Source organism: Dermochelys coriacea, chromosome 4 (genome assembly GCF_009764565.3).
Source record: "Dermochelys coriacea isolate rDerCor1 chromosome 4, rDerCor1.pri.v4, whole genome shotgun sequence".
Classification (NCBI taxonomy): Eukaryota; Metazoa; Chordata; order Testudines; family Dermochelyidae; genus Dermochelys; species Dermochelys coriacea.
In genome coordinates this window covers 96044132-96057677 of record NC_050071.1, presented here as the reverse complement: position 1 = coordinate 96057677, position 13546 = coordinate 96044132, and the positions used below count along the sequence as shown (strand labels likewise).

General features: G+C 51.5%; 1 protein-coding gene across 3 annotated transcripts in view; it reads right to left on the bottom strand.

Moving 5' to 3' along the window:
- The window catches only part of GABRG1 (gamma-aminobutyric acid type A receptor subunit gamma1), a 69468-nt gene extending 56734 nt beyond the window's left edge, over nucleotides 1–12734 (bottom strand). For all 3 annotated transcript variants that reach the window (XM_038399274.2, XM_038399275.2, XM_043513906.1), the window contains exon 1: nucleotides 12043–12734. In XM_038399274.2, coding sequence (XP_038255202.1) covers nucleotides 12043–12143 — 101 coding nt within the window. In that variant the 5' untranslated portion in view covers nucleotides 12144–12734. The remainder of the gene's footprint in view (nucleotides 1–12042) is intronic.
- Between the last annotated feature and the right edge of the window lie 812 nt (nucleotides 12735–13546).

Here is a 13546-nt window from a genome sequence, read left to right as displayed (position 1 = left end):
TTTGCTCTGCTGCTTGATTGCATACTTCTGGTTCCAAATGAGGTGTGTGGTTGACTGGTCAGTTTGTAACTCTGGGGTTCTACTGTACTTCAGCGTCTATTAACAGTCTACTGAAGTCACTACGTTGGTATTCATAACACATCCCCCATTCCACCTTCATATACCTGGGACATTTGATACTGGTTAGATATGAATGAACCAAGGAGAACGTTGAAGACAAAAGGAACAGTTTGTGCGATCAGCAGACACCAGAGTACAACTACATTAAGAAGACCCAGTCTTGGTCCTGTTTCTTTGCTCTATAGGCTGGCAGAGGCTGCAGTGCCAGTGCAGTCAGATTGGGCAGATCAGAAAGGGGAAATCCAGTGCTTCACAACGCATAATCATTTAGAGATAACTAAAGATATGGCCAGAGCCCAAATATATTTAACAGAACCTGGAAGTAAGTAACAGCAAGACCTGCCTCCTGTGTGCTCTATCCTTCAAGGCCTTGTGGTTATAAAACAGAAAAAGAGTGTAAATGTATCCACTAAATAAAAATCATTACATGAACAAGATTCACAGGAGTAACAAAATTAAATTAACAAAATTAACAGCTCCAGAGTTCAACACACACACTTTGTTACTCATTTACAGTCCCACTAGGTAAAACCCTTCTTCCATGCTGCACACAAGTGAGCCAATCACATAACACAACACTAGTTATTCCTTTTTGGGCTTCTCACTGTGTTCTGTCTCAGCCTCCAGTGTAAACTAGACTGATTTAATTAGAATTCTGTCTTCCATTACTTTTTTTCTTTTTAATTAAAAATGTGATTTTGCCTTTTTGCCTTGACAAAGTTATGATTTCTTCATCTTTTCATTATGGCAAATAACCATCCTGACTAATGATACAGTTTGGGATATTTTGCATATATACAATAAGGCTCTATTGATAAGCCTTCCAGATAAGGCTTTCAAATGGTCAGACACCTGAACAGTCACTATCCTACTCCAGAGCATTGTAAATGGTCCTATACTATAAAGAAGTTCTTTTTCATGGCCAGGTAATGAGGCTTCAGAAATTGGATGAATTGGCCAAAGGTCACATCATCAAAAGGACCTGATGTGAAGCCCATTAAGGGCAAATACGAAACCAAAATGTACCTTCCAGGGGTTAGAGAAAGGCTGGGAGTCCTGGATATACAAAAATATTACTCATCAGTAAATATGTATTATTTCATTGCAATGAGTACTTAATCCAGAGAACTTCCCACCTCTGTGGCTGCAATTGGAGAACTAACCATATTGGGGGTGGGGGTGAAGGGAGAGAGAGAGGCATTCTTAGAAAGTACGTTAGAATAGATCAATCAAAGATGATAGTTTGATTTAAAAGAGGGAACATATATATGAGGTAATCTCTATGTTGCTTTTGATGCATTACCTGTATTACCTTCTCTAGTGTTCAAAAGACACGAGGCAGACCTCCATGTTTACTACTCAGAAGGAACCCTATGCACTCTCTCCCATCCCTTGGGATGTGGGGTGGCTCTTCCTGTTCTCTATATTCCCCACAGCTCTCTTTAGTCAACCTCATGCCCCTACTTCCACTCAGTTTGCCTCCAGCTTCCTCTATTCCCTGATCCTCACATTATCCTGCATCCCCTTTATTCAAAAGAGCTGACAATAATGGCTACATATTTTATGTTATGGAGGAATATAATGAAAAGCTAGAGTTAGATTTAAATACTAATCAGTGTGTCTTTGTATATGAATAAATAAAGGCCTTAGAAGTGCTCTGAATAATTAGTCTTTTTCTGCTCAAAACATGTAACTTCTAACAATCAGTTCTGCCACCTTTTTTCACATTGCCTCCCTAAGTGGATCCAATAATTTCAAACAAGACTGCTTGCAGACTTGCAGACAGTGCTTTACAATGTAAGAATCTGGCCCTAAGGCAGTAGAAAAATTTAAAGGAAGAGGAAGTCTGAATATACTGTTAAAATATGTTGTACACAGAAATCAGAAGCACTTTTATTGAGCAGGAGGAATGGTTGAGGTTTTAGAGGATATACTAGATACAAAAAACTGTTTAACATTAAATATTAAAAACTTTGTTTCAAAATCAAAAACACTCAGCTCCCTAATAGAAACCCTTTCAGTTCTCTTTCAATCATTCTGTGTAATGAAATCCTTTGCCAATTTTTTTAAGTGCCCAGGCAATCAAGCTAGTAGTATCTTAATGGGTATGCCAAGGTGATCAAGCCTCTTCTGATTCATCACAGATTAGCAATATATCTCCAAAGGACATTAAAAAAAATTCTCCCACAAATAATAAACTCAGCAATTTAAGTTTTAGTCACAGCAAAATCTTCACTTGAAACAATTTTCTTATATTTCTGATTAAATGACCTTCAACATCTGTGGAGGAGACAGAGGAAGGGCTCGATTGCCAGAGCGTACAGCTGGCCCGAGAGGAGGCACTCCTGCCATACTCCTCGCCCAAAGTTGACCAGTTCGGTCAGGGTCCAGTTAAGTCTGACCAGACACTCTGTGGAAGCATACAGCACCTGGAGAAAACCCACAAACTGGGGTCTGAAGCCAAATGCCTGAAGAGTGCTCAGGAGATACCCGTGGTCTACCCTGTTGAACGCCTTCTCTTGATCCAAGGACAGGAGGGCGAATGACAGACCATCCCTACACCCAAGTTCCAAAAGGTCCCAGACCAGATATAGGTTGTCAAAGATGCTGCAGCCCTGGACGATTTAGGTCTGGTCTGGTCGGATAACATCCGCCAGCACGGACCCTAGCCACAGCAAGATGGCTTTTTGCTACGACTTTGTAGTCCATGCTGAGGAGCAAGACGGGACACCAATTTCGTAAATCGCGGAGGTCCCCCTTCTTCGGCAATAAGGCGAGCACAGCTCGCCTGCACGAAAGAGGGAGGACCCCACTCTGCAAAGACTCAGCCCAGACGGCGACTAGGTCTGGGCCGAGGACGTCCCAGAACAGGCGGTAGAACTCCATGGTCAGCCCGTCCATGCCCGGAGATTTATTGGTGGGCATGCGACAGAGGGCTTCCGAGAACTCGGCCAGAGTGAGAGGCACCTCTATCCGGTCTCGGTCGCCCGCGCTGACCATAGGGAGCTCCTCCCAGAGCACTCTGCAAGTGTTAGGATCGGTCGGATCCAGGGAGAAAAGGCTTGCGTAGAAGGCTCTCGCCCTCCCGCACATCTCCACCGGATCCGTGAGGGGGGTGCCGTCTTCTGCCAGAAGGCAGGTGACGTGTTTCTTGGCCCCCCTCCTTTTCTCCACAGCGTAGAAGAAGCGGGAGCCATGATCCATCTCCCAAAGAAGACAGCTGCGGGATTGAACAAAGACACCCCGGGCTGGATGATCTTCGAGGCCCCGGAGCTCCTCCCACTTCTCCCGGCACGCTTCGCAGAGGGGTGGATCCTTGGACCTGGCGGCCAGACGCCTCTTCAGCTCTAAGACCTCCTGTTCCAACTGCTCTATTGCCACATCCCTCCGTCAGTTGGCACTCCAGATGTAGTCAAAGCAGAAGAGCCGGGCACGCACCTTCCCCAGGTCCCACCACCGCCGCGCCGAGGGAAAGGCATGCCGCTACCCTTGCTAGGCCAGCCAGAACTCCTGGAAGGATGCCACAAAGCCCACATCCTCCAACAAGCTATTGTTGAAATGGCAATAGGCTGGCCCCGGCCTCTCCGCGCAGAGGGAGACCGTCACGGTGGCTAAATGATGGTCAGAGAATGGGGCCAGCCGGATGCTGGAGGAGTGGGCTCGTGAAAGGTGGAAGCATGATAAATAAATACAGGGAGTGACGAGACCAATGGGCCTCCACCTGGACAAAGATGAACATGGAAATGTCATCCGGGTGCTGGTCACGTCAGATGTCCACCAGGGAGTGATGTTCCACTATCTCCCGGAGGACTTCCGCGGCGGCTGGGCACTGCTCGGTCCCCGAGCGGTCCCGGTCCTCGAGGGTGGTGTTGAAGTCCCAGCCCAAGACCAGGCATTCATGAGGATCCAAGGTGCCGAGGAAGGCGGCCCATTGGGCCACGCGGCAAACCGTGACCTACCCCATAGGTGAGCAATGAGTCACGGAGCCACGGACCCACTGGTAGGCTGCAGTGGCCTGCTTCTCAGTCCTTTTGCCCTCCCCCATAAGGGTCCTTGCCGCCTGGAGGATCTGATGAAAGTCCCTCCATCGCTGGAGAGCAAGCTGTACCTTGTTGTGGGAGCCACGGACGTCTTCTAAAAACTCCCGCAGCTCCTCTCGCAGCGCATGGGGGGAGTGGGATTACTATCTCCTGCTCATCCCCTGACAGGCCCCTGGCACTGCCCCGTGGCCCACCGAGATGGGCAGGCAAGGGGCGGACCCCTGATGGGCTGGCGCCACGCGGCCCACCTCGAACCCTGGGGCAATAGGGGGCAGTGGAGGGAAGATAGCAACCCCTAGTGGGTCGGGACCGGGAAACACAAAGGCCGCTCCCTGGGGGTCCTTTGCTGGAAAAGGGAAGGAGACAACCCCAGGGGCGGCAATAACGTCACAGGAGGTGGAGGGGATAGGGACAGGATCGGCATCAGGGACATGGCCGGGCTCCAGGACAGGGGTAGGGACAGAGGCAAGATTCTGGGTTTCAGAAGCCAAGCACTGTGTGGTGGCACCTCCCGGTCAGGCTCAAGGGTTGGGGGGGGGGTGAGGAGGGAGCTCTCAGTGATGCCGGGTGCAGGCTCTATGGTGGGTTTGGCAGCCACAGCATCAGGCAGTGGACTGTCTTCTGTAGGGCCCCCGCCCGGGAAGGAGATCGATTGCTCCACACCAACAAGGGATGCCCCTGGTGGCTTGGGTCCTGGCCGGGGTCCCGGTCCTCGAGGGGCACTGGCCGTCACCTCAACAGGCTCGGCGGCCATCAGCGGGGTGCCTTCTGCAGCCGGGTTGATGGAGGAGTACAGGGGCTCCTCGGAGGTGGGAGCAGAAGCAACGATTGGGGGAGGGAGCATGGGGAAAGGGGGGCTGGAGTGAGGTCGCCCAGATCGAGGCCCGCTGGCAAAGGGTCGTCCTCCCTCTGGGTGACCGGGATCAGACCTAGGCACTCGATCTCCTCGTATATCGAGGGGAGATCGCTTTCCACCACCCCGGGGTTCTCCCCGCTGGCACCCGACACGATGGTCGCCTCGGGGCTCACAGAGGCTTCAGATGATACCGGGGCAGGAGGGGCTCCCTCGGGGGCCTTGGAGGGGTGGGTCTCCGATGGAGGGGCGATATGACTCTCCGGTGCTGCCATGTCTTCCCCAGCTGGCACCAGTGGATGGAATACACCTGTGGGCAAAGTGGAAGGCTTGGCATCAGTGCCCCCCTTTCTGGTTTTCTGGGGGACCTCTGCATTGGATGGGAGGAGCAGAGCTTGAGCCTTCCGCTTGCCCCACTTCCCCCGTACAGGGCCCAGCCCTCCATGGCATCATCTGGGGGCTGGCTAGCAGGGGTCGGGTCAGGGGACAGAGGCGATGGCTCAGGGACTCGGGGGGGGTAATGGTGGGACATCACGAGGGAAGGAAGATTCTCCCATGCCTGGTGGTGTCCCTGCCGCACCCTGCTCCACAGGCCCCACCAGATTGCATGCAGCGAAGGCAGGGCTCTCCTACTTGTCTGGACGTAGTGGGGGAGGTGTCCCCTGGGCCAAAGCGGGAGCAGTGGTGGGCTGGGAAGGAGAAGGGGTGGCTTCAGGCACCATGCAGCCAGGGGTGCTGGCAATGACGGGGCCATAGCCCTGCTGGGGTTCGGGGATGCTGGATGCCCCTCCTTGCTGGGCCAAGGGGCAGTCCCTCCGGACGTGCCCCATCGCCCGGCAGAGGTAGCACCGGGCCTCCCCCGTGGAGTAGTGCACCCGGTAATGGGCCCCCTGGTAGGGGACCAAGAATGACCCCTCGAGCGCCTCTCCACCACACGCTGCAGGTGGCAGTTAAAGCTGCACCTGCCGGCGGAACGAGAGGACATGAAGGAGGGCGGGGTCTTTGCAGCGAGGACTGCAAAGGGAGAGGGCTGACCATGGAGATGGGTTTCCCCAGGGTAGAGAGGGCAGGTAACAGGGCAGCACTGGGAAGAAAGGGAGGGACTGAGGTCAGGACCAGGTGGACGCCCAGGTCCTCTAGCGGCTCTAGGGGGACAAACACGCCCCCCACTGCCAGGCCCTTCTCCACCGCCTCCTGGGTGGCAGCCTCCGAAGCTAAAAAGAAGACGACCTTTCCGTACATTTTGGAAGCTGCCACAATGGCCGTGGGCCCCAACGCCCGCACGTAGGTCTTCACGTGGGGCGAGGCAGGCACCAGGAGGCAACGGATGCCGTGCTTCCTCGTCAAGGTTGGGTAGGGGCCCCAGCCTCTATAGATGGTAGCGGAGGCGGTGGGCGGGAAAGATGACATAGCGGCAGGCAGGGGGACTGCTGCCACCTGGGCGTACACCCTGGGGGCCAGGGGAGGGGCACCCACAGAGCTGGTGGAGGGAATAGTGGGGAGGGACGCCGTGGCCGGTAGTGGGGCCATGGCAGTGGGGGCAGCCCCTGACATGGAGGGCTTGGTCTTTTTTGCGGGGCCCTTCCCCTTCTTTTTACCCTCACCCTTCCTGCCGGCTGGGAGGGCTTCCCCACGGTCGGAAGGGGTGAGGGACGTGGCAGTAGCGGAGGTCACCCCGGTGTCCACCGCTGCCGGTGCCCCAGCAGAGACAGTAGCAGGTGGTTCGGCTGCGGCAGCAGAGGAAGAGCCTCGGGGGGGGGCAATGGTGCGGCAGGGTTTTCTGGAGGAGCCCCACGCGTCTCGGCCCCCCGCCGATGTGAGCAGGGAGGGAAGGGGAGACACCAGAAGGAGAAGGGGAAAGGGGAAGCAGGTCGACCACTCCTCCCCGCTAGGGGGAGGAGGGTGCCAAAAGGGGGTAGGTTGAATGCGGGGGGCAATAAGAGGTTAGGAGTCAATGACCAACACTGGGTGGGATTCTGGCTTCTCTAGCTGCACTAGGGGAGGGGGGATACAACAGCATTGGGGGTGCAGTGAAGAGGGTTTAAACTAAAAAAGGGGAGTTGCACAAGCACATGGGAGGGGGCATGGTTGCACAGAGCAAGGGGCTAAGCGGGCTGGAGTTAGGTCAGGAAACCAAGGGGCTAGCTTTAGAGATTGGGGTGGGGCAAACAAAACAAAGGCTGCAGAAGGAAATGAACGGGGCAGGCAAACAAACTGAAGCTAGTAAGGGGGGCTGGGGTAAAAAGCAGGGAAAAGGCTGCAAGGGGCAAATGGGGCAGGTAGTAAAGGGCAAAGCTGTGGGGTGGGCAGTCCAGGGTGGGGGGAGGAGGCATGTGCGCCCACATGCGCTTGCACAAAGAGTCTGTTTACGCTGGCTGCTGCTTCTGGCTCAAATGGTGGAAGCGGGGCGTGGCAAGTCAAGCAAGCAGCTGAGCCCAGAGGCAGGAGCTGAGGCAGATGGTAAACAGCCAGTGGGGGGGGGGGGTGGAGGGGGCAGCAATGGTGGGGGTTGGGGGGGACACACGGACAAACTAGGGGGCAGGCTCCACACCACACCCCATGTCCCCACAAACACAGTCAAAACCCCCACCACAAAAGCACAGTTCAAAAGTTACTCGGTCTTAAAGGCCCCCTCCACAGTGGTCTGCAGAGTCCCTGTGCGCTCCCCCAGCAGCAGATGGCCTCTTCTTCTCCTCCTCGGGGCTCCAGCAGCTCCAAGCAGCAAATGCAACAGCTCCAGGCCACAGTCCAGTGGACAGGGAGGCAGAAATGACCCCTCACGGGTGGTGGTGGTGATGGTAGTACTGTCCACAGCAGCAACGGCTGGGCCTGGGGTCCCTCACTCCCCTCCTCTGGGGAGCAGGCCAGCAGCCACCCCCCACCCACCAAGGGCTGGAGCAGCAGCAACCAAGGGGGGGAGGGGGTGGTCCAGCGGCTAGCCAGCAACCAGGTAGCAGAGAAGGGGGGGCGGGGGTCTGGCCCAGCCAGGGGAGCAGCTGCAGTAGTAGCAGTCTCTCTCCTCCCTCTAGGCCAGTTGGGCTCAGCAGAGTAGTCTTATTGGGATCCAGGAAGTGGGCAGGAGAAGCCCGCCCATTGCTAAACGATCCCCCCCAGCCTAAAGGGGTGGGGATCCACAGAACCTGGAAAACCAAATAATTACAGGGGACAACTAATGAACAACAGGGACAGGAGCGCAGTCAAAGGGTCAAACGAAGGGAACCGGACAGCGCCCACTGCTCCTCAACTCAGCAGGGTAGACAAAGGCAGATCTACTGACCACTGAATTAACAGTTTTCTGTTCCCTAACTGACTAGAGCTGTTAACCGACTCCAAATAACTTGCAAAGAGTCAGGTGAGGCTATTAAGGTAATGTGAACGCCTGACTCTAATTAAGGCCCCTCTGATACTATAAAAGGGCTCACTCCAGTCAGGCTGAGGAGAGCCAGGGGAGAGGAAGTGTGGCTGAAGGGCTGGTTAATGAAGGTATCCTTATGCATTGGTAAGAGAGCCGTAAGGTATGGGTGAAGAAGAGAGAAGCGGGAGAGCTGTGAGGAACTGGCCCAGGGAAATGTAGCAACTCTGGCAGTGAACGGTCAGCAACCAACAGCGGCCACCATTAGGGTCCCTGGACTGGAACCTGGAGTAGAGGGTGGGCCTGAGTTCCGCCCCAACCTGCCATTATAGAAACACCTCCTGGGAGGGGAAGACAGGCCCCTGTCAGGACAAGAAGCTAAACTGTTCTGAAGCCCCTAGGGTCAACAGAGACTGTGGGACTTCTCTCACCAACCTCCTTGCTGGCTTATGCCAGACTGTAACCCTGGCCCTAGAGAGAGAAGGGCTATGTGGAGGGTCACCATGAGCCACTGAGGCTATAATTAACCACCTAGAAGCGTGGGACCAACGAGGACAAGGTTGGAGCTCTGCCATAATAACTATATGCATTGGAGGCTGATCAACATATATCACATATATGTAGTAATAACTTAAGTTTCTTTTTCATAAGGGTTTTATATTGTGTGTGTGTGTGTGTATTTAGAGATTACTAATAAAGAAAATTAGTTTTATTGGGTTATAGTTAAGGTTTTTGTGTCATGGTGATATGCATTGTATTAAAATATTAATAAATAAAATATAATTTATATTTAGACAGCATAATAATTTTGATCTTATTACAAAGCACAAGCATTTAAAAGTAAGTGACTGATGGGTAACTACAGTAGAGCCTTAGAGTTACGAACACCTTGGCAGAGGTTGTTCATAACTCTGAAATGTTTGTAACTCTGAAAAAAATGTTATGGCTGTTCTTTCAAAAGTTTACAACGAGCACTGACTTAATACAGCTTTGAAATTTTACTATGCAGAAGAAAAATATTGATTTCCCTTAATTTTTTTAGTAGTTTACATTTACAGTACTGTACTGTATTTCCTTCTTTGGGGGGGGTGAAATCTCTGCTGCTTAATTGTGTATTTCTGGTTCCAAATGAGGGGTGTGTTTGTGTGTGTGACTGACTGTTAGTTCATAACTCTGGTGCTCATAACTCTGAGGTTCTACCATACAGCATAGAAAAAAGCACCACAACCTTATCTTCACCCCAGTAAAGGTACCAACCATTCAACGCCCCTTTCTTCAAACCTGAGCATGTGTAATTTCACAGAAGTGTGCAGAACGGACTGTAGAGGAGGGAGGTCTGGTCTGTTTGAGTATATATATGCTGCAGCTAAACACAGTGGCTGGAGTTGAGTAAGATTTGGGGATGGGATGTAAAAGAATAAATGGACACACATCCGACATCAAGAATTATAACATTCAAAAATCAGTTGGAGAACACTTCAATCTCTCTGGTCACTCGATTACAGACCTAAAAGTGGCAATACTTCAACAAAAAAACTTCAAAAATGGACTCCAAGGAAAGACTGCTGAATTGGAATTAATTTGCAAACTGGATACAATTAACTTAGTTTGAAGAGAGTCTGGAAGTGGATGGGTCATTACACAAAGTAAAACTATTTTCCCCATGTTTATCTTCCCCCCCCCCCCCCACTGTTCCTCAGACATTCTTGTCAACTGCTGGAAATGGCGCACCTTGATTATCACTACAAAAGGTCCCTCCTCCCCCCCCCCCCCCCGCGCTCTCCTGCTGGTAATAGCTCACCTTAAGTGATCACTCTGGTTACAGTGTGTATGGTAACACCCATTGTTTCATGTTCTCTATGTATATAAATCTTCCCCACTGTATTTTCCACCGACTGCATTCAATGAAGTGAGCTGTAGCTCACAAAAGCTTATGCTCAAATAAATTGGTTAGTCTCTAAGGTGCCACAAGTACTCCTTTTATTTTTAAGATAGCTCTTCCTGTCTTTGAAACTTAGTCTTTGAACAGATACAATAAGCATACATATTCTTTTCTCTCAAACCACTTGATAATTTCCTTCATACCTGAGGTGTAACATGTTCATTTAAAAAACATTCTGAAGATGCACAGCTGTGCTGGTATCATTTCCATCAATGCCTTTTAAAAAATGTTACCTTAATCTGACAAGAATTTTAAAAGAAACAGACACTAATACATGCCTAAGAAAAGGGTAATCAGTGGTGTTTCCAACTGGGATCACACAGCAGTCCTCTGAAGAAGAGAGATAAGCTAAGATCTTCACACAGACTGAAATGTTCAGCGTGGGGGGGGGTCTAACTTTTAATGGATTTCTTTAAACATATGCTAATGGATTTCTTACCATCCTAGATACTACACATCTGCTACATCATCTATGAATGATAAATTGATGCATATAGTTAAAGATAGGCACACTGGGCAATATTCTATTGCACTATTATAGCTACTTAATATTTTTATTAATGCATAAAGTAAGGAATAAAAAATGTTACCTCTGAATTATTAAAGGAATTGAAAGAAAACAAAATCATTGTTACATCTTTATGGACATTTATAAATGGCATATTGACTAGGTAGAAAATAATTTCTTCTTCAGAGGCTGTATGATCAGTCTTGTAAATTCCTCTTAAAGCTTGCATTTTCAGCTTCCTAACTTCAACAGCACCTCAGAACCTACCCAGCTGTTCCACATGTGCACAATGGACCTGATCCTCATCCCAAAGGCAAAACTCCCATTGACTTCAATTGTTCAGAATCAGGATCTATGTCCTAAAGCCACGCAGATAGTACCAGAGTTTGGTGGAAAACTAAAATACAATATGCAGTTGACAATTTTTTTGTACAAATATTTTGGTTTATTTCTTTTGCAAATAAATGATCAAACTAAGTTATTTGCCAAATTATTTGTATTATTTATTTACATCAGAGTACTTTTCAGCTACAGGAACAGCAACCTGCCACTTGTCAGATGACAAAGATTTATTTTTCACAACCTAAACTAAATAAAAAAATGCATAAAACTAATTGCCTAAGATGAAACTCTGATAACTTGCAGCCTGCATGGAACAATTTTTATTGTTGAGTATTAAGGTCCTCTTGGGAAACAGATACTGGCAAATATGTGCAAGCTCTGATAAATTCCCAACTGTACTGACTTCCACAGCCCCCACACAGTGAATATCGGGTGGTAGGAAAAATGCATTATTTTAAAGGAAAGGTAAGTTGAAGATCACTTACTGCAGCTAAACTGAAGCAGGGGCTCTGCAAACGCTTCTTACTCAAATGACAAACGTATCAAGTAAAGTTTTACTTTATCAATGTCAGATTCACTAGAGATGGTTGCAGAGAGTCATTTGCAAAAGAGCTATAATTTAGGTTAAGGTTTGTAACAACAATAAGGCACTCCCCTTCCTCGAGAACACAATGCTCTCGGGCAGGTGAAAGTGATGCAAATCCAAGCAGAAAGTGATCCGACAACAAACGTAAAGGAGGAGTTGGGTGATGGGGGCGGAGGGGAGTAGGACAGACCTGCAATGGGATGCTACTATGCAACGTCCGCAACCCAAAGCGATCAATAAAGGAGGGAGAGAGGCTACAAAGCAGAGCCACTTCAGGTCCCCTAGTCACTTGTACTTACCAGTTCCCCAACCGCACGGTCAATAGCAGGAGCAGAAGTCTCACCCTGCTGCAGGGACTGCAAAGAGGCCACGGGAAGGAGGGACGCCTCCATGAATCCATTGGCTTTCAGTCTCTCTTCCCTGGTTTTCTTACAAGTCACTCTCTAGTAGTTACTCTGCAATCTCGGTGTCGTCGTCGTCCCCCCCCCCCCCAGCGCGTAGGAGCGAGAGGGAGACAACCCCCCAGCCAGGTAGGATCCGACTCTAAAAGGACCGTGCAACTTAGCCAGTAAGCTCATCAGGTTGCTCCATAAATTATCTTAAGAAGTGCTAGACGAATCAAGCCCTCGCAGAGGTGGCGCTTCCTTACTAGAAGGGAAACACGCTCAGCAGACAGGTTGGTGTCTTTTTAAACGGGAAGCGAAATAAAAAGGAGCCACCCGCGGAGGGCCTTGCACGAGGAGAAGGGTCCCTGCGGCGCTGCTTGATCGAGAGCCGGGGGCGGGGGGAGCTAGGAGCTCCTCGCAGAGCTCGGTCCCGCTGTAGAGGGAGGAAGTTGCAACGGCTTAATGATAAGGATTTAAAGCAAAACGGGACGGGGGCGGCATGGGGCTGTCTATTGCCGAGGGCAGCGCTCCCGGGGGCAGAGCGCCGGCTCGTGGGCTGACTGTGCTCCCCCGAAGGCAGAGCGCAAGGAAGCCGGTGGCTTTCAGCGCCCGCCTGGCGCAGCGAGCCGCCCCCCTGCGTGGCTCCCCCTGCGCCCACCTGCCGCCCCTGGTCGCGGCAGCCAGCCCCCCCGCTCGCGCCCTTCGCCGGCCCCTTGCGACGGCGAGGCTGCTGCCCCCTCCCCCGGCCCGCTGTGCTGGAGGAGGAGCGCAGAGCGCGAGCGCCGGTTGCCCGGGCGGTTGCTATGGGGGTGGGGAAAGCCGGGCCGCCGCGGGAGCGGAGCGCGCGGGTGGCCGCCGCTCTGGCTCTGCCCTGCGCGCTCAGTCCCGGCAGCCGGCCGGGGCGGCGGTTGTGCTGCCGGCTGCTGCAGCCCGGCAACGTGGACACCTGCAGTTCCTCATCCGCCCCTCCTCTGGGGGCACGACTCAGGGCAGGGGATGGGGATGGGGCCGTGGCTGGCGCGGCACTTCCTGCAGGAGTTTGGAAGATGCGTGACTGTCCCCGCTCAGGCTGCCCCTCCCACCACCAAGCGGGTGATCCCTCGCCCACGGGGCTCCATCGCCTTTGGTCTCGTCTGCAGACGTCTCCCTTCATCTCTCCTTCTGCTGATATGGATCCGAGCTGTACGATTTAGAGGAAGAAGCCTAGCCAAGTTGCTGAAGAGAGGGGAGTGCTGGCTTCTATTCCCCACTCTGGCATGGGCTTCTCCACATCACCCTCTCTTTGCTTCCCTTTCCCCAACACCTCTCCCCCCCCCCCTTTAATGATAGGGGACCATATTATTTACCTGGCCAGAATATTGTGGGCCTTTACAAATATGAATCAGTGAAGAGCTTTGGGATGGAAAGTATTAAAGTA